Below are 23,821 nucleotides of genomic sequence, written 5' to 3'. Positions count from 1 at the left end.
TATATAAATAAGATCTAATCCCCTCTTATCTATTATTTACTTTTGTCATCTTAGCCAGATTGCTAAACCTTGCTGCTTTTCAGTTTTCTCATCTGAAAAAAAAAAAAAAAAAAAGTGTTGGACTTGATCTCTGCCTCTTCTGTTCTTAAAATTCTGTGGATTTATGTTTCCTTTTGCCATCTAAAAAAAGGAATAGATCTATAGGGATTCTGCCCAATTTAAACACTGCATATCAGAAATACAGGATTTTTTATTGATGATTTTATTTCATGATCTTTCTTTGTTCGTTTCTCTGATCTTAGACTTTTATAGATGGTTAAAGTAGAAAGAGAACTTGAATGATCACTTTGCCTTTGGTCTTTCCCCATTACAATTTCACCATTCCTGTCTTTGCAAAAGTAACCTTACTAAATACTGTTTCGTTGAGTTGCTTCTCATACAAAAACTTGTTTTCTAGATTCTGGAGAACATAGTCCAGACTTTTCTTCTTGGCATTCAAGGCCTGTTAAAGGCAGTAAGACCAACCAACCTTAAATGTGTAATTTTATTTTCCTCTGTTCTACAATTTCAACATTTTCCCCCCTACCAAGCCAGTTTTTTCCCCCAATCCTATGTATAATATCCTTTCCTAACCTAATTTCTACATAACATTTAAAATCCCCTTTGATTTTACTTCTTTCTGAGACCACAGTTTATCGTACATTGACTAGTGACTTATCTCTATTTTTAAAAAATGTTTTACTGTTATTTAACTTTTCATGTGTTTAGCTTATCTCTTCAAGTAAATTGTAAATGTCTTGAAACTAGGGACTGTGTCTTTTGATGATTTTTATCCCTTTAAATTATCATGCACATAGTGGGCATGGTCATTTATTGAAAGACACAGTAGAGAGCTTGTGGTTTTCTGTCTGCTGTTGATAAAGTGAACTGATAACTTTCCTTGGAAACTGAAAGATCCTATGACATCAGTGAATAAGAGGGATAAGTAGGAGATAGGGATGTTGGACATGTTTGGCCATATTATTCTTTTTCCTCTTATAACGTTTTCTAGCCATTCCTTTTACAAAAATTACAAGCGGTTCTTACGCTTCCTTGATAATAGAGTAGGGAGAGCTGAATTTTTAATCATCAGAATGTGTTGTGTAGCAGAAGGACTGCAAGCAATCATGTAAGGAGTTGGGATCTAGTCTGGGATCTTTCACTGCTCTTTCTGACTGTAAATTCCCAACCATTCTGAACTTCCTTTTATTTATCTGTAAAATGGGATTATAATGATAACTTCTTGTAAGTACTATACTCAGACCAGGGTGAGATATGAGGATGAAATAATATAACATAGATTAAGAGAGAAGAGTCTGTATTTCTGTTTCATTTCTATTAAAATGCCCTGCTAAGTGTTTTTCTAGCCTTAAAAATTCCCCCTTGGATTTTAAGCTTTAGGGAGACAGAGATGTATCTGTGTTTTGTGTCATCTAGCTCAGCACTTAATATAAGTGAGATATTAAAAATATAATTTTTTGGAAACATATCCTAGAAGTAGAAATGAATAATGCTAAAGCTGAAACTCCAGTACTTTGGCCACCTATCTCATGTGAAGAGTTGACTCATTGGAAAAGACTCTGATGCTGGGAGGGATTGGGGGCAGGAGGAGAAGGGGACGACAGAGGATGAGATGGCTGGATGGCATCACCGACTCGATGGACGTGAGTCTGAGTGAACTCCGGGAGTTGGTAATAGACAGGGAGGCCTGGCGTGCTGCAATTCATGGGGTCGCAGAGAGTCGGACACGACTGAGCAACTGAACTGAACTGAACTGAACTGAAAAGATTGTTATTACCCTGTTGAGTTGCCATTATCACCAACATTCTCAAGTTTCTTTAAAAAGTAGAGTTATCTTTTTTAAAATATCACCTCTTTAGGCATATTGTAGTTAGTGTTTGCTTGCTAAACCTAAGAGCAAACAAAAAAAATTTTGAAAGCTAATTGCACAGTGATAGTTTTTGTGGCTATTGAAATGAAATGAAATGAAATCTCTCAGTCGTGTCCGACTCTTTGCGACCCGATGGACTGTGGCCTACGAGGTTCCTCCATCCATGAAGTTTTCTAGGCAAGAATACTGGAGTGGGTTGCCATTTCCTTCGTAGCTGTTAAAGACACCTAATTAGTCTATGGGACCTCCCTCAGTTGTCACTCTCCTCTCTTCCTCCTTCCTTTCTTTTCTGCTCTTCCTCTTTGCTTCCAACCAGCATGCTAGGCGCTGTGAATATACAGGTGAAGAAGGCCTACTTCCTGTTCCCAAGGATCTTCTTTTCTGGTGATGTTGGGCTGCACTAGGACTTGAGGTATCAAAAGGGCAGCTCAGTAACTCCAGTAATCATAACGTTTGGTTAGCCAGGTGACTTATCAGTAGCTACTCAGTGGGGCGATAAATGTTTCCTCTGTATTCTAACAGATTGTTGACAGCAGAAGGGTCTGTTTTGAAGATATAATAAGGCTTGGTGTGTCCTGTCATCGCATCACCATTTTAATATAAAGGTTAATAAAGGATTGCTTTCTGATTGTAAATGCCAATGGAAAGGTCTTTGGAATTTATCTAGCCTAATGTTTTATATGACTGGTAGTGAAAAACTAAGACCAGTGGATGGGAAGTTAGGATTATTCTTTTATTGTAAGTGGTACTGAAATATCCCTTCTGTATTCATTGATCTTTTTTGCACTTTTTATTATGGTGGACAGATGAAGTTTTCCACATCACAGGTGTTCAAATATTTAAAAGACATTTTCTTCTGTAAATCATCTCTTTTCTAGGCTTAACCAATCTCAGTTCTAATAATTATTGGTTATGGGATAGAGTTTCTTAATTCTTCACCATTATTAGCAATTCTGGTTGACCTTAAATTTGCCAGTCTCTCTTAACATACATAGTATATATTTAAAAAGTAGCATTAAAGAACTGTAGTTTTATGATGAGAGAAAATGACTTATGTTCCCTCTCTCCCCGAGTTTATCTATTGTTTTTTAGTCTTTTTCTTCTAAATTACTCTTGAGCCTTCTGGGGCAAATATAAGGCTGTGATTGATTGTTGGTTCAGTTATCCATTTGTTACAAAGTTTCATTATAGCTGTACAGTTCTGAATTGAATTGTTGCTCTGGAAACTGTATCAGCTCATTAATTTTTCTTTTTAAATTCTTGTTTCCAGTGTTATCATGATTTATTTACTTGCAACTTTTTTCTTGCTTTTTCTTTTTGATTTCCTTCATTTTTGATTTTATTATTTTTTTTACTTTATATTACAGACAAACAGAAACTTCCTCGTTTTCATCTTTCCATTCTCTGATTTATGATAAATTTAGTTCCTTTGGCCTGGCATTTGCTTCAGCAGGCAGTCTTCCTTCAAGTACCTCCCTGATTGATGTGTAATCTTTGATATCTTCCATTAGCCTCCAGGATCACTAAGTTCAAGGCCCCCTTGGAACCTAAGGAGCCCTGCCGAGGAGCTGAAGGCCTTCAGAGTCCTTGGGGTGATTGACAAGGTAATTCTTCAGTGTCTCTTCAAGAGTTCAGTAATAAATCGACTGCATGCTGACATTATGTCTTTGAAGCTTTGGATCTTAAGGATATGAAACAAAAGGAGAAAATGACTCAAATGCATCTGCACTTTAAAATAACAAAAGCAGAAAAGAAAAAGCTTTTATCTAAGCAATTCGTGTAAGGTCATGCAAAATATGTTATGTTAAAGGAGAAGGTACTTATTTGTTGGCATTCAGTCTAGTAAAGAGTTTGATTTTATAAACCTGTTATAGCAGTAAAGATACTGTGTGTTAGTTACAAAAATTAGAGACTCAGTAGTTGTTCAGCATTAACTGGTATAGTCAGTCTAGTGGTCAAAAAGAATGGTGCTCTCCTAATAAATACTGTTTCTTGAGTACCTCCTATGTATCAGACCATGTATTAGGCATTTTATGTAATATAAACAACATAATGCAATGTTTTATGTATGTTTACAGTATAAACAGCATAATCCTTTTTCAGCCCTGTTATTTGCTTCTTGGTGGAAAAGTGATGTTTAGAACAGTTTAAATAACTTGCCCCCAAAGTCACATAGAACTATTTGAGGTAGTACTGGAATTCAAACCAGGATCATTGTAACACCAAGAGCTGTGTTTTTTTCCCTAAAAAATCCCCTTTTACACACTCATATTTTTATATTTGAAATCCAAGTACTGCGATAGCATCAGATATCTCAGATATGCCAAACAACAGTGCTGGGGCGTCAGAAAGTTTTTGAGTAATTGTAAAATCATACCCAGTAAGCCAGTTTTAAATATTTTTGGTCAACCACCACTATTTTAATACCTTTCAAAGTGAAAGAAAATGCCTTAATGTTAGATATAAATTAATTTAATCTTTTTAATGTCAGTCAATCCTTTATGAAGCACCTTAGTGTTTGTTTATAACTTCACATTCATTCACTGCTTCTTGTGTTCTAAAGTATGTGTGTGATTCTAAGCTAAAATTGAATAATGTGGAATATATTTCAGGTAATTGGAATAGTAACTAAGAGTTTGAGGTATTTCAAAAGGAATATTAGGTTAGATATTACATGAAGATGTTATGGTCTTTTAAAATTCTTATCAGCATCAGTTTGTCTCAGAGAAATTTATTTGACTGAATTTTGAAGTTAAAGAATTCTAAGCAATAGAACTTTTGATCCTGAAATATTTCCTTAACCATATTTTTTTCTAGCCTTCCCAGATTAGAGAAAATTCTGTTTGAGAATTCAGAGAAGTAAAATAGCTGTTAAATATTTCTTGGATTAATTAAAAGTTCTTGGATTTCTGTGCAGGCAAATATACTTTTTTGAGGTACCATGTCTGCTCCCTGTCTTAGATCTGTTTATTTTGACAAATATGACCTTTCATTGCTCGACTCTAACCATGAGCAGGTCACCTTTAAGTCCTGGTAATAGCAATGAGTCTCACATGTTTATCCAAATAAGGGTGTTGACAGTGGAGGAATCCCTAAGTTCTACGCTGAGAACGATAATTCACTATTATCTTTGTTCTCTTAACTGGGGGAGTATGTTGGTGTTTAACTTTTCCAAGTAGAAATAAAGAAATCTGTACTTTGGAATTAATAAACTTTGCAAATAATCTTTAGAAATTTGTAATAGTCTCTATTGTAAAAACATGGATAGATTTTTAAAAACTTTGAAATTTTTTAAGATTAATTCTCCATTGTAATGAAGGGTACCTAATATTTGGGTTTTAGAAACTTAAAAGTTTGGGAAAGAAGTGTTGTGTCAATTCTAGAAAATACACTGGATACATTAATCTCACCTGTTGTTTAGTTGCTAAGATGTGTCCAACTCTTCTGCAGCCCCATGGACTGTAGCCCACTAGGCTCCTCGTGCATGGGATTTCCCAGGCAAGAATACTGGAGTGGGTTACCATTTCCTCCTCCAGGGGCTCTTCCTGACCCAGAGCTCGAACCCGTGTCTTCTGCATTGGCAGGTGGATTTTTTACCACTGAGCCACCAGGGAAGCCCCAGTCTCACCTGTATTGAACATAGATTCTCTAATTCTGTTTAATTATGATATGTTCTTTAAGAGCTATTTTAAATGTTATTCTGTAATAACTTAGGAAAATAAAATTTCCTTTGGAATAGAATTTGACAGACTTTTATAATGAAAACAAGTAAAGCAGATTTGTTCATTAATATCTAGACTGTAAGCTTCATGAAAATAAGATCATGTCTTTCTTGTTCACCTTTATAATGTCAGCATCCAGAATCATGCCTGGCACATAATGGACACTTGGTCAATATTTGTTGAAGGGTTGCAGTTGAGACTTAAGTGACTTTTAATGCATCATATATAGAGTGACACCTACTGGTATAACGTGAGACTGCTCTCTGGTATCGTCGTTCAAGACGCTCAGATGTCCTTACCCAGAGGGACAGTAATTACATAGCTGTGTCTTGGTCTAGAATTCAAAGAGGAATAAGTGACTTTCTGTTCTTTAACTGGGATTGGAAAATCTTTCATTTTAACGTGGTGCAAGGAAAGCAACACTTTACTTCTTGAGGAGAAACAGTTCAAATGGCAGTGGATTTCTCACCAGAAACCATCAAGGCCGTGCGGACATGGCACAACACTGGAGTGCTGAAGAACCGTCAGCCCCGTTTCTATGTCCTGAAAAATAGCGTTCAAGAATGAAGGGGAAATCGGCCCTTCTGAAGGCTGAAGAAAAGGATGAAGCAACACTAAGGGAATTTGTCACTTGATAATCTGCTGTGAGAGAATAGCTTAAGTAAGTTCTCTGAACAGAAAGGAAATAATAAAAGCAGGAATTCTAAAATATTAAGAAGGAAGAAAGAACAAAAGACTGAAATACGAGTGGATGTTTTCCTTTCCCTCTGGAGTATTCTAAGTTGTTTTATGGTTGAACAAAAAGTATCCTGTCTGATGTAGTTCTTTAAAAAAAAAAATCATTTATTTATTTTAATTGGAGGATAATTACTTAACAGTATTGTGATGGCTTTTGCCATACATCAACATGAACGGGCCACAGGTGTACCCGTGCCCCCCGTCCTCCCACTCCGCCCCGCCCCATCCCTCCAGCTTGTCACGGAGCACCAGGCCTGGTGGCCTGCCTCATGCGGGCCTGATGTAGTTCTAAAAGTATAAGGAGAAAATAGTTAAGATAATTACAAATGAAGGCGTATAAAGGAATGTAAGGTTTCTGCACTTCATTTGAAATGGTAAAATGATGACACCAGTAGGCAGCGATGTTGTTTGTATCTGATGGCCAGAGTAAGCAGTGAAAGAGGTAGGCGTAGAGAGAGACACTAAAAACACTCTAGATAAACCAAATGCAGTTCTGAAAAGCATTCAAGTAACCCACAGGAAGGCAAGAAAAAGAAAATAGAAAAAACAAAGAGAACAAACAGAAAATGTAAAAATTGGCTTCAGATCAAAGAAAATTAACCAGAGACAGGAAAATTATATAATGATAAAAGGGTTAATCCACTAAGAACATGTATCAGCCCTAGACATGCATTCACCATATTATAAGTTTGGTATATTAGTAGTAGTATACTGATGTGCACATTCAGAAAACTGATAAAGCTGAAAGGAGAAATAAACAATTTCACATTTGTGAGATCTAGTGAAAGTGGTGCTTAGAAGGAAATTGACAGCATTGAATGCATATATTAAAATTGAAGAAAGATCTAAAGTCAGTTATCTAAGTTTCCATCCTAGGAAATGAGAAAAGAAGAGCAAAATAAATAGAGAGTCGCCCAATCATGTCCAACTCTTTGCAACCCCATGAACTGTGGTCCACCAGGCATGGATTCAGGAATCCACATGCAATGCAACAGACCCAAGTTCGATCCCTGGGTTGGGAAGATCCCGTGGAGAAGGGAATGGCTACCTGCTCCATTATTCTTGCTCGGAGAATTCCGTGGACAGAGCAGCTTGGCGGATTATAGTCCATGGGATTGCAAAGAGTTGGACATGACTGAGTGACTAACACTGGGTCTTCCCAGGTAGCACTAGTGGTAAAGAACCCTCTTGCCAGTGCAGGAGATGAAAGAGACGTGAGTTTGATCCCCAGGTCAGGGAAGATTCCCTGGAGGAAGGCATGGCAACTCACTCCAGTATTCTTGCCTGGAGAATTCCAGGGCAGAAGAGCCTGGTGGACTATAGTCCATGGGATTGCAAACAGTCAGACACGACTGAAGCGACTTAGCAGGCATGCACAGGCAGAAGAAAAGAAATAGTAAAAATTAAGGCAGAAATCATAAGAATTGAAAACAGGAAATCAAAAAAGAAAATCAACAAAACCCAAACCTGGTTCTGTTAAAAAGTCAATAAGCTTTTATCTAGGTTAACTAATAAAAAAAGAGAAAAGATACAAATTTTTAAGATCAGAGACGTAAGAGAGAACCTCACTTTAGGCATAAACCTTAAAAAAGTAATAAGGGAATACTGTGAACAATGCTGTGCACACAAAGTTGATAATCTAGATGAAATGGACCAGTTCCTTGAAAGACATAGTCTGCTGAAACTCACACAAGAAATATTCAATCTGAGTAGGTCTATATCTATTAAAAGAAACTGAACCAATAATTAATAAGCTTCTAAAGTCAAAAGTATCAGGCCTAGATGGATTCACTGGTGAATCCCACCAACGTTTAGGGAAGAGATTGAATCAATTCTATAATTTCTTCCAGAAGATCGAAGCAGTGGTCATACTTCCTAACTCAATCACTGAGGCCAGTGTTAGCTTAACAACAGAAGTAAAGATATTACTAGAAATGAAAGTTATAGACCAGTATTTCTCATAAACATAGTATAAAAAGCCTAACAAAAATATTAGGAATTTTGAATCTAATAATGTATAGAAAGAGCTATGTCCTGTGACCAAATGGTATTTATCCCATGTGTGCAAGGCTGGTTTGATATTTCAAAGTCAATTAATGTTATCCAGCATATCTACAAGCTAAAGAAGAAAAATCACATCATCCTCTCAATTGACTATGAAAAAGCATATGGCATAATCCAGTACCCATTCATGATAAAAACTCTCAGCAAATTAGGAATCGAGGGGAAATGTCTCAACTTGATAATGCGCTTTTACAGAGCTCCTATAGTTTGCATCATCTTTAATGCTGAGAATCTTGAAGTTTCCCTCTAAGATCGTGATCAAGGCAAGGATGTCCTTTCTCATCCCTCCTTTTCAGCATCCTACTGAAAGTTCTCACGATTGCAGTAAGGTAAGAAAAGGAAATAAAGATACAAAAACTGGAAAGGAAGAAAGAAAACTTCATTTGAAGGTGACATATTGTCTATATGAAAAATGCACCAAAAAATAAACTATTATAGGAAGGCTGCATGATACATGGTTAATGTATAAAAGTCCATCACTTTCTTATATACCAGCAGTGAACAAGGGGAATTTAAAAACTCAATATCACGTATATCAGCACTTCCAAAAAAATGAAATACTTAGACATAAATCTAACAAAATATATACAACTTTATATGAGGAAAACTATAAAACTCTAATGAAAAAAATTAAGGAAGAGCTAAATAAGTGGCGAGATATTCCATGTTCATATGTAGGGTGGTTCGTTATTGTCAAGATGTCAGTTCTTCCCTGCTTAATTTATACATTTAGTACAATCTCAGTCAAAATCACAGCAGATTATTTTGTGGATATTAAGAGAACGATTCTGAAGTTTTTATAAAGGGACAGAAGTTCCAGAAAATATAATATTGAAGGAAAAGAACAAATTCAGAGAAGTAATTCTACCTGAATTTAAGACTTTCTGTAAAGCTATCGAAATCAAGACAGTGGTGTGGGATTGGTGAAAGAATAGACAGATAAATGGAACAGAATAGAGTTTGGAAATAGATCTACATGAATATAGTCTAGTGGTCTTTGATAAAGGAGTAAAGGCAGTACCATGGAGAAAAGATAGTTGCATCAGCATATGGTACTGAAGCACCAAAGCCAGTGGACATTCACGTGAAGACGGGCCCGAGGCACAGGCCTTAAAGGGGCCCTAGACACAGACCTTAAAGGGGCCCGAGGCACAGGCCTTAAAGGGGCCCTAGACACAGACCTTAAAGGGGCCCGAGACACAGGCCTTAAAGGGGCCCTAGACACAGGCCTTAAAGGGGCCCGAGGCACAGGCCTTAAAGGGGCCCTAGACACAGACCTTAAAGGGGCCCGAGACACAGGCCTTAAAGGGGCCCGAGACACAGGCCTTAAAGGGGCCCAAGACACAGGCCTTAAAGGGGCCCTAGACACAGGCCTTAAAGGGGCCTGAGGCACAGGCCTTAAAGGGGCCCTAGACACAGACACATTGAAAAAAATTAACTCAAAGTGGATCATAGACCTAGAGAAAAACACAAAGGTATAAAAACCTTAGAATACAACATAGGAGAAAATCTAGATAACCTTGGGTATGGCAGTGACTTTTTAGATATAACACCAAAGACATGATCCATGAAATATTTGATAAGCTGGACATCATCAAAATTAAAAACTTCTCCTCTATGAAAGACACTGTCAAGATAATGAAGACAAGTTATAGACTGGGAAAAAATATTTGTAAAAGCATATATGATAAGGAATGTTATCCAGAATATACAAAGAACTTTTAAAACCTAACAATAAGAAAATGAACAAACCAATTAAAAATGGGCTGAAGACCTTAATAGGAACCTCACCTAAGGAAGTATACAGATGGCAAGTAAGCATATGAAAAGATAGTGCACATCATACATCATCAGGGAAATGTAAAACAGCAATGAAATACCTCTAGATACTTGTTGTTGAGTTGCCCAGTCATGTGGGACTCTTTGTGACCCTATGGAGTGTAGCCTGCCAGGTCGCTCTGTCCATGGGATTTCCAAGGCAAGAATACTGGAGTGGGCTGCCATTTTCTTCTCTAGGGGATCATCCTGACCCGCGTCTGGAAGTGATCAAACCCGCGTCTCCTACAAGTCTCCTGGATTACAGGCAGATTCTTTACTGCTGAGGCACCAGGGAAGCCATTAGAATGGCCAAAATCTGAAACACTGACAACACCAAATGCTGGCAACGATGTGAAACAACAGGGACTCTCATTCATTGCTGGCTGGGAGTACAAAACGGTGCAGCCACTTTGGAAGACATTTGACAGATTCTTACCAAACTAAACATACTTTTACTATATAATCCAGCAATTGTGCTTATTAGTTATTTACTCAAATGAGCCGAAAAGTTAACATCCACACAAAAGTCTACATGTGTATGTTTATAACAGCTTTATTCATAATTGCCAAAAGTTGGAAGCAACCAGATGCCTTTCATGGGATGAATAAACTGTGGTACATCTAGACAATGGAAAATTACTCAGCGCTTAAAAGAAATGGGCTATCAAACTGTGAAGACATGGAGGAACTTTAAATGCATATCTCTCAGTGAAAGATGTGCGTGCTGCCTGCGTCAGACTCTTTGCAACCCCGTGGACTGTAGCCCTCTAGGTTCTTCTGTCCATGGGATGCCAGGCAAATATACTGGAGTGGGTTGCCATTTCCTCCTCCAGAGGATCTTCCTAACCCAGGGACTGAACCTGCATCTCTGATTTCTCCTGCATTGGCAGGTGGGTTCTTTACCACTAGTGCCACCTGGGAATCCCAAACAAGGAAAAGATACAAACCTGAAAAGAGTACGAGTTGTACGACTATAAGTGTATGACATTCTGGAAAGGGCACAAAGTCAGGGAGACAGTGAAATGATCAGTGATTACAAGGGATTAGGAGGAGGAGGGAAGGATGAATAGGTAGAGAATTTTGGGGGGCAGTGCAACTATTCTGCTTGATACAATGGTGGATACATGTTGTACATTTCTCAAAAACCACTGAAATACCACGAGTGAACTCTAAATTGTGATCTCTGGGTGATAATAATGTGTCACTGTAGGTTCATCAGTTTCAACAAATGTACCACTGCTGCAAGGTGTTCACAGTGGTGGAGCTTGTAGAGTGTTTGGGGGCAGGAGGGATGTATGGAAACTTTGTACTTTCTGTTCAATTTTGTTGTGAACCTAAAACTGCTTCAAGAAGCTAAGGAACAGTTAACAAAAGAGTTGGATTGTGCAGATAACATTAATAACCACAAGCTTATTTATGCATATTGTTGAAGGACATGTAGTTTAGCCACAGTTTTTATACATGAAATCAAAATAGACTTTGATTATAGCTAGTAATACCGTCTTTAAAGAATGGCATCTAATATACCTGTACATGTTTGATAAACACACACACATGCATTTGGGTTGTTTCATTATGTTCAGTACTTTAATATCTTATTCTGTCTCTTGGAAACATACGTCTTAACTATGATTGAATATATAAAAATGGATTCTATACTTGCAAAACCCTTTATCTGTGATATTAATGTTAATAGATTGAGTATTTTTTTGTTCTAAAGAACTCATTCTTTTTGTATTTAAAGTATGATTATCTAATATATTTTTAGGGATAGGTTTGTATGGGCAGTTTTATAATGTGATAACCTAAGTAATTTTGGAATCAAGGAGTTAGTTTCCTTTTACCTCCTAATGGCTTGGCATATACAAGCTCAGGGTTAGGAAGGACTTTAAGGTCATCTGACCCAGTGAATTACAGATCATCTGGCCCATCTGTAGGGCACCACTGAATGGCTGCTGATCTTTAGGCTCTTTTATTTGTTAATTTAACAAGCTTCTTTTGAATGCCACCATGTGACAGCCACTGCTGGTGCTGTATAGGACTTGTTTCTTCTTTTTAGTCTAGTGGAGAGATACAGGTCAGTATGTAAGTGGGCGTTAGAAAGCATCACAGCTAACAAAGCTAGTGGAGGTGATAGAATTTCAGTTGAGCTATTCCAAATCCTGAAAGATGATGCTGTGAAAGGGCTGCACTCAATATGCCAGCAAATTTGGAAAACTCAGCAGTGGCCACAGGACTGGAAAAGGTCAGTTTTCATTCCAATCCCAAAGAAAGGCAATGCCAAAGAATGCTCAAACTACCACACAATTGCACTCATCTCACACGCTAGTAAAGTAATGCTCAAAATTCTCCAAGCCAGGCTTCAGCAGTATGTGAACCATGAACTTCCTGATGTTCAAGCTGGTTTTAGAAAAGGCAGAGGAACCAGAGATCAAATTGCCAACATCTGCTGGATCATGGAAAAATCAAGAGTTCCAGAAAAACATCTATTTCTGCTTTATTGACTATGCCAAAGCCTTTCACTGTGTGGAGCACAATAAACTGTGGGAAATTCTGAAAGAGATGGGAATACCAGACTACCTGATCTGCCTCTTGAGAAATTTGTATGCAGGTCAGGAAGCAACAGTTAGAACTGGACATGGAACAACAGACTGATTCCAAATAGGAAAAGGAGTACGTCAAGGCTGTATATTGTCACCCTGCTTATTTAACTTCTATGCAGAGTACATCATGAGAAACGCTGGACTGGAAGAAGCACAAGCTGGAATCAAGATTGCCGGGAGAAATATGAATAACCTCAGATATGCAGATGACACCACCCTTATGGCAGAAATTGAAGAGGACCTAAAAAGCCTCTTGATGAAAGTGAAAGTGGAGAGTGCAAAAGTTGGCTTAAAGCTCAACATTCAGAAAACGAAGATCATGGCATCTGGTCCCATCACTTCATGGGAAATAGATGGGGAAAGAGTGGAAACAGTGTCAGACTTTATTTTTCTGGGCTCCAAAATCACTGTAGATGGTGACTGCAGCCATGAAATTAAAAGACGTTTACTCCTTGGAAGGAAAGTTATGACTAACCTAGATAGCATATTGAAAAGCAGAGACATTACTTTGCCAACAAAGGTCTGTCTAGTCAAGGCTATGGTTTTTCCTGTGGTCATGTATGGATGTGAGAGTTGGACTGTGAAGAAGGCTGAGCGCCGAAGAATTGATGCTTTTGAACTGTGGTGTTGGAGAAGACTCTTGAGAGTCCTTTGGACTGCAAGGAGATCCAACCAGTCCATTCTGAAGGAGATCAGCCCTGGGATTTCTTTGGAAGGAATGATGCTAAAGCTGAAACTCCAATACTTTGGCCACCTCATGTGAAGAGCTGACTCATTGGAAAAGACTCTGATGCTGGGAGGGATTGGGGGCAGGAGGAGAAGGGGATGAGGACAGAGGATGAGATGGCTGGATGGCATCACCGACTTAATGGGCGTGAGTCTGAGTGAACTCCGGGAGTTGGTGATGGACAGGGAGGTCTGGCATGCTGCGATTCATGGGGTCGCAAAGAGTCGGACACGAGTGAGCGACTGATCTGATCTGATCTGGTCTGATGTAAATTCTAAAACAGCATGGAAGGGAGTATAAAGAAGTGTGAGTAAAGACTGAGCTTCTTAATGTCTCAGTCAGTCATTCCATTTTACACAATTGAAACTCTTAAAAAGTCTTTTTTTTTTTTTTTTCCTCTTGAGCCAAGTACTGCTGCTTTAGTCCTTAGTACTGCCCTTCTCCAGTAACCATTTTTTTTAGTTATTTCAAGACAGTGTGTTGTCTTTCCAGTTGGTATTGGTTTTCTGTTTGTTTCTTCTAGTTTTATTTTGCTTAAATTTGACCAAAATTTCAATCTGTTGAAATATCTTCAGACTTTCCTTGTACACACTTTTTGTTTTTTCCTTAGGGTTAATATATTGCTTCCTTCTCTCCCCATCGCGCTCCTCTTATTTTTTCCTATGTTCCTGTCCTTCTTATTTTTTACATTTATTACTAAACCATTTAATAAAACTTTAAAATGTCTCAGTAACATCAGGTGCCTCAGACAGTACTTTGGATCAGTAGTTTTCTCGCAGTTTTCTCTCTCGGATTCCTTCTTTGCTCTTCTCAAGTCTGGGTTGGTTTGTTCTCTTGGTCTTCTGCATAGATACCCTCATCACACTTTCACTTGTTTTCCTGGGAATTCCTTTCATCAGTCTTCTATATTGAATTCCAGTTCCTGACCTTCCCCCCACCCCCACCTTCTTTCTGCTTGCTAGAGGCCTATAGGCTCTTCTTTCTGACCCTACTCTTTCAGAATTTCACAGTGATTTGTTTTGGTGGGATTTTATTTTATTTTATTTTCATTTGTTGAGTTGGGCATTTGGTGACCTTCAATTTGGGTAATGATACAGATGTTTTATTAGGAGACCTAATAGTTTCAGTATCTATATGCCTTATCTTTTAGGCTACTTGGTTTTCTTAGAAAAGAACTTTTCAGTCTCTTACGGAGGGATGTAGTATTAGACCAGCCAGGATTCTGGGAGCCCAGTGGTTGAAGGAGGACCACTGTCCTCATCCATTTGGTGTGTAGGTCTTCATATAAGCCCTGCTTTCACTGCCACTCTTCAATCCCTGCTTTAGCTGTCTGTAGTATCCGATTCATTCTGTTGTCTGTCTTCCGTCTTTTCTGTCTTCCATCTTTTCTCATCTCCTCTCTTGTTTTCTTTGTAGTCATTATTATATAGCTTTAAAAATTTCTTTCAGTTCAGTTCAGCCGCTCAGTCATGTCTGACTCTGCGACCCCATGGACTGCAGCACGCCAGGCTTCCATGTCCATCACCAGTTTCTACAGGGGATAGTGATCTATGTTTCAGAGAATGTTAAATTTAACACTTTGTATGGACCTCGCAGCTTTGTGGTGTCCATGATTTTGATCAACATGTCTTTGTTGACCTTTTTCAAGTTAACAATTTTTTTTTCACCAAAATAGGACAAAGAATCCTGTAGATGACGTATAGCTAGAATAATTATTTCAAGTTGACCCAGTATCTTCTGAGCACTGCTAGTTACAACTAACCTTCAATTGTTTCAAATGAAAACTTGGGCATCCTAAGTTACTTGTAAGTTTAAAGACATACACTATTCCCTTTATCCCCCTTTTAATATATACTATTCTTGCCTCTAATCTGATTTTCCTCCAGTCCATTGTTGACACTGCTGTCAGAATAATTCATAAAATGGATTCTTTAGAAAAGTGATTTTTCCAAAGCTAGTAACTCTCTTGCTTATAAGCCTTTAATACCATCACGTAGATTTTTAGTGTAATGTTTGCACTTCTTATCTAAGCCTGCAAAGACTGTTCCCAGACCGCCTCAGCATGCTTCCTTGGGTACAGCCCTGTGCAACTTGTAAGGTACACAGGGTATCATGTTTTACACAGGATGTACCCCTCTACCTGGAGTGACTTTTTTTTTCCCTTCCTCACTTAATTTTGTCTCATTCTGAATTATTATGTTTTTAAATATCTTTTGCTGTGTCTTTTTAATGCCTTGAACCTTTCTGCCATAGCGTTCATCCATATTATACGGTAGGTTTATCTTTTAAATATTTGTTTATGTGGCTGCTCCGGGTCTTAACTGCAGCATGCAGGATCCTTGATCCTTGTTGTGGTGTGTGGGTTCTTTAGCTGTGGCATGCGAGCTCTTACTGGTGGCATGTGGGATCCAGTTCCCTGACCAGGGATTGAACCTAGGCCCTCTGCATTGGGTGTGCAGAGTCTTAGCCACTGGACCACCAGAGAAATCCCTGTATGGTAGTTTTTGATACTGTTTCTATGCCTCCTTCAACAAGCCTTCACATGCCTCAAATACCAAGTATTTTTCTTCTTTTTTCCTAAAAATTAACATTTTTGTGTATTTTGATACAGTATCATAGACATCTATTAATTTTAGACAGGAAAGATAGTCTAAATCTTGGGCAGAAGATAATGTGTCTTTGAAGAGGAAGCCTCTATAAGATGTCAAATACCAGCTTGGTGACTATATCTTACTTAATTTTGTGTTTTTGACAGTTAGCATAGTTGACATTTAGCTTAGTGACTTAGAAACAGCAGCTACTCAATAAATATGTGTTGAAAAAAAATGAATAAATGAATGAATGATACCTCTCTACTCACATTATCTTAAAAACAGGTAGGGACCATTTATTTTAATTGACCTACCTCCTCACCATTTCTCTCCAGGCCTTTTCTATTTCTATTTTCTCATTCATTCATTAATTCAGAAAATATTTGTTGAGCTCCTCAGTTCAGTTCAGTTCAGTCGCTCAGTCGTATCCAACTCTTTGTGACTCCATGGACCACAGCCTGCTGGGCCTCCATGTGCATCACCAACTCCCGAAATTTACCCAAACTCATGTCCATTGAGTCAGTGATGCCATCCAGCCATCTCATCCTCTCGTCCCCTTCTCCTCCTGCCTTCAATCTTTCCCAGCCTCAGGGTCTTTTCCAGTGACTCAGCTCTTTGCTTCAGGAGGCCAAAGTATTGGAGTTTCAGCTTCAACATCAGTCCTTCCAGTGAACACCCAGGACTGATCTCCTTTAGGATGGACTGGTTGGATCTCCTTGCAGTCCAAGGGACTCTCAAGAGTCTTTTCCAACACCACAGTTCAAAAGCGTCAATTCTTCAGCACTCAGCTTTCTTTATAGTCCAACTCTCACATCCATACATGACCACTGGAAAAACCATAGCCTTGACTAGACAGACCTTTGTGGGCAAAGTAATGTCTCTGCTTTTTCATATGCCTCCTTCCAAGGAGTAAGCATCTTTTAATTTCATGGCTGCAGTCACTATCTGCAGTGATTTTGTTGAGCTCCTGCTATATGTCAAATGTGATAATAGTCACTGGAGATATAATGGTGAATAAAACACCTGATCTCTACCCTCTCAGAGTTTATAATTTAGTGGGAAATAACAGTTACAGTACAATGTTAAACTGTTTTCAGTGAGGGAAGTACACTAGAGAATTATGAGAACATGTAAGAGGGGTACCTAACTTGGGGCTCTCCAGAGGTTAAAGAAAGTAAAATAAAGACATGAGAAATGAGTAGGGTTACTCATCGAAGGCTAAAGGAATGCTGTATTCAGAGGTATGCAAGACTCAGAGCATGCTTTCTTTCTAGCTTCTTCAACTGTGAATTTTTTTTTCTTTTTTCCTTCCTGCCTACCTATATACAGTCCAGTCTTCACGACATAGTTGAAAGCTTACCTCCTCAACTGTAATGTTCATCTTTCCTTTCTTTGAATTAAACTTAGCATTCGTTTGTGTCTTATTTTCATTTTAGTTGCCTTAAATATATTGTTAACCTGTCCTAGAGGGCAGAAAGTATACCTTATTTACCTCTCTTTCTTTCTTTGATAATTCCTAATTAAACATATTGCTGTGTATCCAGTAAGGATTTAATAAATGCTTGCTGAATAATTATAAAGGGGACAAAAAGAAATAATACATGTATTTTAAGGTTTCACATACTCTGTGAGGCTGCACCTCAAACTATACCACATGTTCAGGATCAGAGCAAGAGAGGGGTTTTGAAAACTGTTCAAGCATTCATCCCCCTCCCTTTTTCACCATCTCACGGAATACACGTGAAGATTGTTGGCAGGGAAATAGTTGCAGTCAATGAAATTGTCGGTTTGAGAATGAGTGTTGTGTCTTTGTGTTTCATATGTGCTTTGAAATATTTTGGAATGTTTTAAAGAACATCAGCACTTGGATTTTTAAACTAAATAAATGTTCTAGGTCATATTTAAAACACTTAAATTTTAATCAGTACCAAAATTTCAACTCCATCTGCTACAAAAGTGCAAAACTCATTTAAAACACTTAAAAATAATAGCATCTAAAGCTTTTTTGCCCTTGAAGCATTTTCTTCTGCATTGGAATCAGGCTGTCTCTGACATTAGCAACTTAGTTGGATACACATGATTGACTTGAAGATGTAGGCTCTGTGTCAGCCTCTTACCTTTGAATGGTAGCATTTGCTGAGTGCACGCTACTCCAATTTTGAACACGATATACAAACTATGTGCATATATTTGCTATTTTTTAGGAACTTATTTCAGTTTCCAGAACCTATAAATTTATTTGAGTGTATTGACAGCACATTTAGCAGCCGAATGAAAATATTAAGGCGGAGTATGAATCAGTCTCAGTCTCAGTTCAGTCGCTCAGTCGTGTCCGACTCTTTGCTCCTTGTTTTCATCACTATACTATACTGTCTCTCTGAATATAGACACCTATATGAGGCACTGATAAGGAAACATGATCAAAGTACACTATTAGGACGGGGGGTGGGAAGCAAGCTACTGAACAATATGTGAAATCCATTTGTTTTTAAAAATCAGACAGATGAAGACAGAGTTCAGTTGAGTTCACTCAGTTGTATGTGACTCTTTGAGACCCCATGGACTGCAGCACGCCAGGCTTCCCTGTCCATCACCAACTCCCAGAGTTTACTCAAGCTCATGTCCATTGAGTCATGATGCCATCCAACCATCTCATCCTCTGTTGTCCCCTTCTCCTCCCACCTTCAATCTTTCCCAGCATCAGGGTCTTTTCCAGTGAGTCAGTTCTTCGCGTCAGGTGGCCAAAGTAATGGAGTTTCAGCTTCAACATCAGTCCTTCCAATGAATATTCAGGATTGATTTTCTTTAGGATGGACTAGTTGGATCTCCTTGTAGTCCAGGGGACTCTCTCGAGTCTTCTCCAACACCACAGTTCAAAAGCATCAATTCTTCAGTGCTAAGCTTTCTTTGTAGTCCAACTCTCACATCCATACATGACCACTGGAAAAACTATAGCCTTGACTAGATGGACCTTTGTTGGCAAAGTAATGTCTCTGCTTTTTAATATGCTGTCTAGGTTGGTCATAACTTTTCTTCCAAGGAGTAAGTGTCTTTTAATTTCATGGATATTTTTTATCAGCTCTAGAGTATCAGGTGTTTCTGGCAAATGCAAAAAAAAAAATGTATCTAAAGCTAAGTATAACAGATCATACTTTTGAGTTAATTTTCATCTAAAGTTTACAGTGTCAAATCATTATCCCAAGTGAACTTCAGAATTCAAACCAAAAAAATAAAATAAATGGTTTCATTATGGATTGAATGACATAAGCTGAACTTGGGCCTATAAACCCAGAACTTCAGAGTTTTAACCTCTCTTTAGCGTAATCTCTTTGTGGCCTTGGGCAAGTTGCTTCACAAAAACAGAAAACAGACAATCAAAATGAGAATGACAAAGGTGTAGAGATCTAGCTTTTAAAGCATTTGGATCTGAGAAGAGCCTCCTAAGTGGGTGTTTTTCCTAGCTCTTCAGCCTTTCTGTTTTAAACCTGATTTCTCTGTCTTTTATATTCTGCCTTCTGCTGTATTTATATCCTGTTTTCTTACAAAGACACACCATGCCCTTTAGAAGCATGTTTTATGAAGTAATAGATGTATAGGCCTAGGATTTTAAAAATTATACAAAGTAAAAGTTTTTTCATGTATTTATGTTTGTGTGTGTGTGTATATATATATAAGACATTTCTGTCTAGGTTACTGTTCACTAAATCATTCACTTAACATCCTAATATGAGATATTACTGAGGAATGGCTCACATTCATTGACATTCGGCTAATAGGAATATAAGAGATTTAAAATTCATATTTGTGGTTGAAATAATTACTCCCTGGGTTATTTTCCAGAGAATCACATGTGTTTTGTATTGCTGTAGGGCAGGACTAGATTTAGCTATTTGCCTAAGGATGAATAATCCAGGTGTTGGCCAAATGACTTTTAGATGGGAAGTAGAGAAACATCCTTAAAATCCTTTTTATCTTTTCTGATCCTGATATTAGTCTGTCAAAGAAAACAAACTTTGCCAGCCATATTTCAGTGCCCTTTGGAGGAATGAAATAGTATGAGAATGACTGGTTTTTGAATTTTGAGTACATTACTTGTATTTGCAAATTCTTTTAGCACCACCAAAATATGCTTACTTTCTTTTTTTAATGTTATGATTCATAATATATTCATAACATTTCTTGGAAGATAAAGTTATTTTGATAATGTTTACCTGTCCTGCCTCTTGAGAAATCTGTGTGCAGGTCAGGAAGCAACAGTTAGAACTGGACAGGGAACAACAGACTGGTTCCAAATAGGAAAAGGAGTACGTCAAGGTGGTATATTGTCTCCCTACTTATTTAACTTACATGCAGAGTACATCATGAGAAACGCTGGGCTGGAGGAAGCACAAGCTGAAATCAAGATTGCCGGGGAAATATCAATAACCTCAGATATGCAGATGACACCACCCTTATGGCAAAAGTGAAGAAGAACTAAAGAGCCTCTTCATGAAAGTGAAAGAAGAGAGTGAAAAAGTTGGCTTAAAGCTCAACATTCAGAAAACTAAGATCATGGCATCCGGTCCCTTCGCTTCATGGCAAATAGATGGGGAAATAGTGGCTGACTTTATTTTTTTGGGCTCCAAAATCACTGCAGATGGTGATTGCAGCCATGAAATTAAAAGACACTTACTCCTTGGGAGGAAAGTTATGACCAACCTAGACAGCATATTGAAAAGCAGAGACATTACTTTGTCAACAAAGGTCCATCTAGTCAAGGCTATGGTTTTTTTCCCGTGGTCATGTATGGATGTGAGAGTTGGACTGTAAAAAAGCTGAGTGCCAAAGAATTGATGCTTTTGAACTGTGGTGTTGGAGAAGACTCTTGAGAGTCCCTTGGACTGCGAGGAGATCCAACCAGTCCATCCTAAAGGAGATCAGTCCTGGGCGTTCATTGGAAGAACTGATGTTGAAGCTGAAACTCCAATACTTTGGCCACCTGATGCGAAGAGCTGAGTCATTGGAAAAGACTCTGATGCTGGGAGGGATTGGGGGCAGGAGGAGAAGGGGACAACAGAGGATGAGATGGCTGGATGGCATCACTGACTCGATGGATGTGAGTCTGAGTGAATTCCGGGAGTTGTTGATGGACAGGGAGGCCTGGCGTGCTGCGGTTCATGGGGTCGCAAATAGTCGGACACGACTGAGCGACTGAAGTGAAGTGAAGTGAAGTGAACTCTATTTTTAGCTCTCACAATGACAAACTATGACCCTTTAAGAAATCATGATTATTATTGAAATTATAAGTGTACAGAGGTATGAATTGTGTTCACCTGGGACATGCACACACACACTACACTATTGTATTCGGTTGTAGAAACTGTAGATAATTGTGCTCAACAGGTTGTGTTCAATTTAAATAGAGGGCAGGACAAATGGGCTTCATTATGACAGTTCTTATGGTATATGAATGCTTAATAATGCCCTAGATTTAAATTAATTTATAACTAATTTGCTGTGGAAGTTTGGAATAATTTTTAAATACCTGGATTAAGATTAGAATGAATTCTAACTAAATATATCTGTTGCCATTTTAAAATTAAGACTTGAAAGATGCTTTATATACTCTAAAACATATTTTCTATATTGCTTTTTTCTAACTACATTTAAGAAACCAAAATAACCAACCTAGAAATCAAAGATGGTGTATAAGAAAATTTCATATTAGTTAATTTCTTTTAAGATGAATATGTCAATTATTCAGTATTATAATTGAATATAGCCAGGTTTTTGAGTTTCTCTCTTTTTAATATTTTAAAAGACACCACAATATTATGTTTCTATATGCAGTATTGTGGTGAATATGATCATTACCTTAAATAAGTGACATTTTTCAGTAGCCAGAAATCAGGGTTTTTAATTGCTGTTTTGTGAATTTTATAAAATCTTATCTCAAAGTACTTTGATAATATTTGAATTGTGGGTATGATGGTACACAGAAAATAAATCTTTCAAAGCAAAGTACCTTATTTTATGACTGCCTGAAATATATACTTATACGTTTGTTATTATTCATAGATTAATAGAACTTCAATTTTATATTTCATTTACCATAAACTTGCTTTGAATAAAATTATAGGAGATTTAAAAAATAACTATCCCCTCTCTTTTAAGGAAAAAATCATCACACTTATTTACTTAAGTAAATTCCATTAGTGGTAGTATTTCTCTTGGCTGTTTGTTCAGCCACTAGAATCCCTTGTGACCTTGGTATGTATTCGAAGAGGTGACTGATGGTTCGCGATGTTCTGAATTTTCTGGTAGCTTGCCTGTTGCCTGCCTCTGGGTTTGTCATCGCCCTTATGCTGACTTAGGCAGTATTCCTTCAGTCTCTTATCTCCAGGCTTTGATGCATATGTTCTGAAGGTGGCCACAGTGACTTTGGGTAGCAGCAGATGGTGAACCTTCAGGCTGCCACCGGCTATACTGGTGGTAAGTTGGAAAGTTAACGTTTGATGAAGAATCAGTAGTGCATATGAAAGAGCTTTCACTGCTGAAATATCTTTTAATTAAAAAATTAGCATACTCAAACCTTTGCAAATGTGTGGGCATTTAAAGAAGTCTAAGATCAGTTGTTTTCTCCTAGAGAAATTAGTTATTTACCAGCTTAGTTTTGTGTTGCTTGCTTGTCCTAATGTCATTCTTTCCCCCTTGTTCTGCCCCAATTTGTTTATAGTTAAGGCAGATAAGAAAATTAGGTAAACTGAAATGGGATGTTTTGGGGAATTAAATGTGTTTGGATAAACATTTAAACTATATTTTTATTTATGATAATTTAGAATTTAATAACTAGAAAACAATGTGGATCTTGCATGCTACTTGCATATAATCCTAGTAGATCAGTTCTGTTGTTTCCTGCATTTGAAGATATTTCTAGGCTATACAGATGCCTAGAGAACTCAGCCCACTTCAAAATGATATTTCACCTTGCTGTAAGTTGCGTGGTGATGTTTTTGGCTTTGCCATCAATCCACAGAGCAATATCCTTTTGGATTGTTCGTTCACTTACTTCACGATGTTGTGTTATTTTGGAAATTCTAGCACCAATAAAACACTGATAAGATGCCAAAGAATTTTTTTTCTGTTTCCCTTCAGTCACAAGGGTAATTTTTATGCTCTACTGAAAACAGATCCTTGAACTCTCCATCTTTTAGGATAGAGTTGTAAGTATCCATGTCAAATGTTGCTCTTCACACTTCAGTTCTTATCAGGGAAACAACTTTTGTGAGCACAGGACCATCCAGAACAGACTGGTTTCATGGCATAAGGGCAAGAAGTGCCTCTGCACTGTCTGTCCATGCTGACACTCCTGGTGCTGCAGTTTCTCATGGACAGAAGTGGTAGGCTGAGTATCCTTTGCTTTTTAGTTGCTGGGCGGTGGTACAGGGAACACTGCTAGTTTCTGATGTCCAAGAAAGAGAAAGTTAGACCCCGGTGGGAAGAATTGGAAGAGTTGTTGGTATTAAAGTTCACCAAGTACTCCTTGTTTTCTGGTTGTTGAATTTTTGTAAGATATCTCTCTTAAGAATAAGGTAAGGAATTAACAGTTAACAGTCAAAATACATTTTGAATATTCTCAGCCTATGAAA

The 23,821-nt window shown here is 37.9% G+C and overlaps 1 protein-coding gene and 1 non-coding gene across 5 annotated transcripts in view; one reads left to right on the top strand and one right to left on the bottom strand.

Annotated features, from left to right (window-relative positions):
- The window catches only part of RPS6KC1 (ribosomal protein S6 kinase C1), a 226,095-nt gene that overhangs the window by 145,859 nt on the left and 56,415 nt on the right, over nucleotides 1-23,821 (top strand). For 3 of the 4 annotated variants that reach the window (XM_055582993.1, XM_055582990.1, XM_055582992.1), the window contains exon 8: nucleotides 3,442-3,534. The exons of the other annotated variant lie outside the window; for it this stretch is intronic. In XM_055582993.1, the coding sequence (XP_055438968.1) occupies nucleotides 3,442-3,534 (93 nt within the window). The remainder of the gene's footprint in view (nucleotides 1-3,441; nucleotides 3,535-23,821) is intronic. 4 annotated transcript variants of the gene reach the window in all.
- On the bottom strand, nucleotides 16,015-16,087 carry TRNAG-CCC (transfer RNA glycine (anticodon CCC)). Its single transcript has one exon. It is a non-coding gene; the product is annotated as a tRNA-Gly (tRNA).

This window comes from Bubalus kerabau, chromosome 5 (genome assembly GCF_029407905.1).
Source record: "Bubalus kerabau isolate K-KA32 ecotype Philippines breed swamp buffalo chromosome 5, PCC_UOA_SB_1v2, whole genome shotgun sequence".
NCBI classification, from domain to species: domain Eukaryota; kingdom Metazoa; phylum Chordata; class Mammalia; order Artiodactyla; family Bovidae; genus Bubalus; species Bubalus kerabau.
The sequence above is the reverse complement of the archived record's forward strand: the minus strand, read 5'-3'. Positions and strand labels throughout refer to the sequence as shown.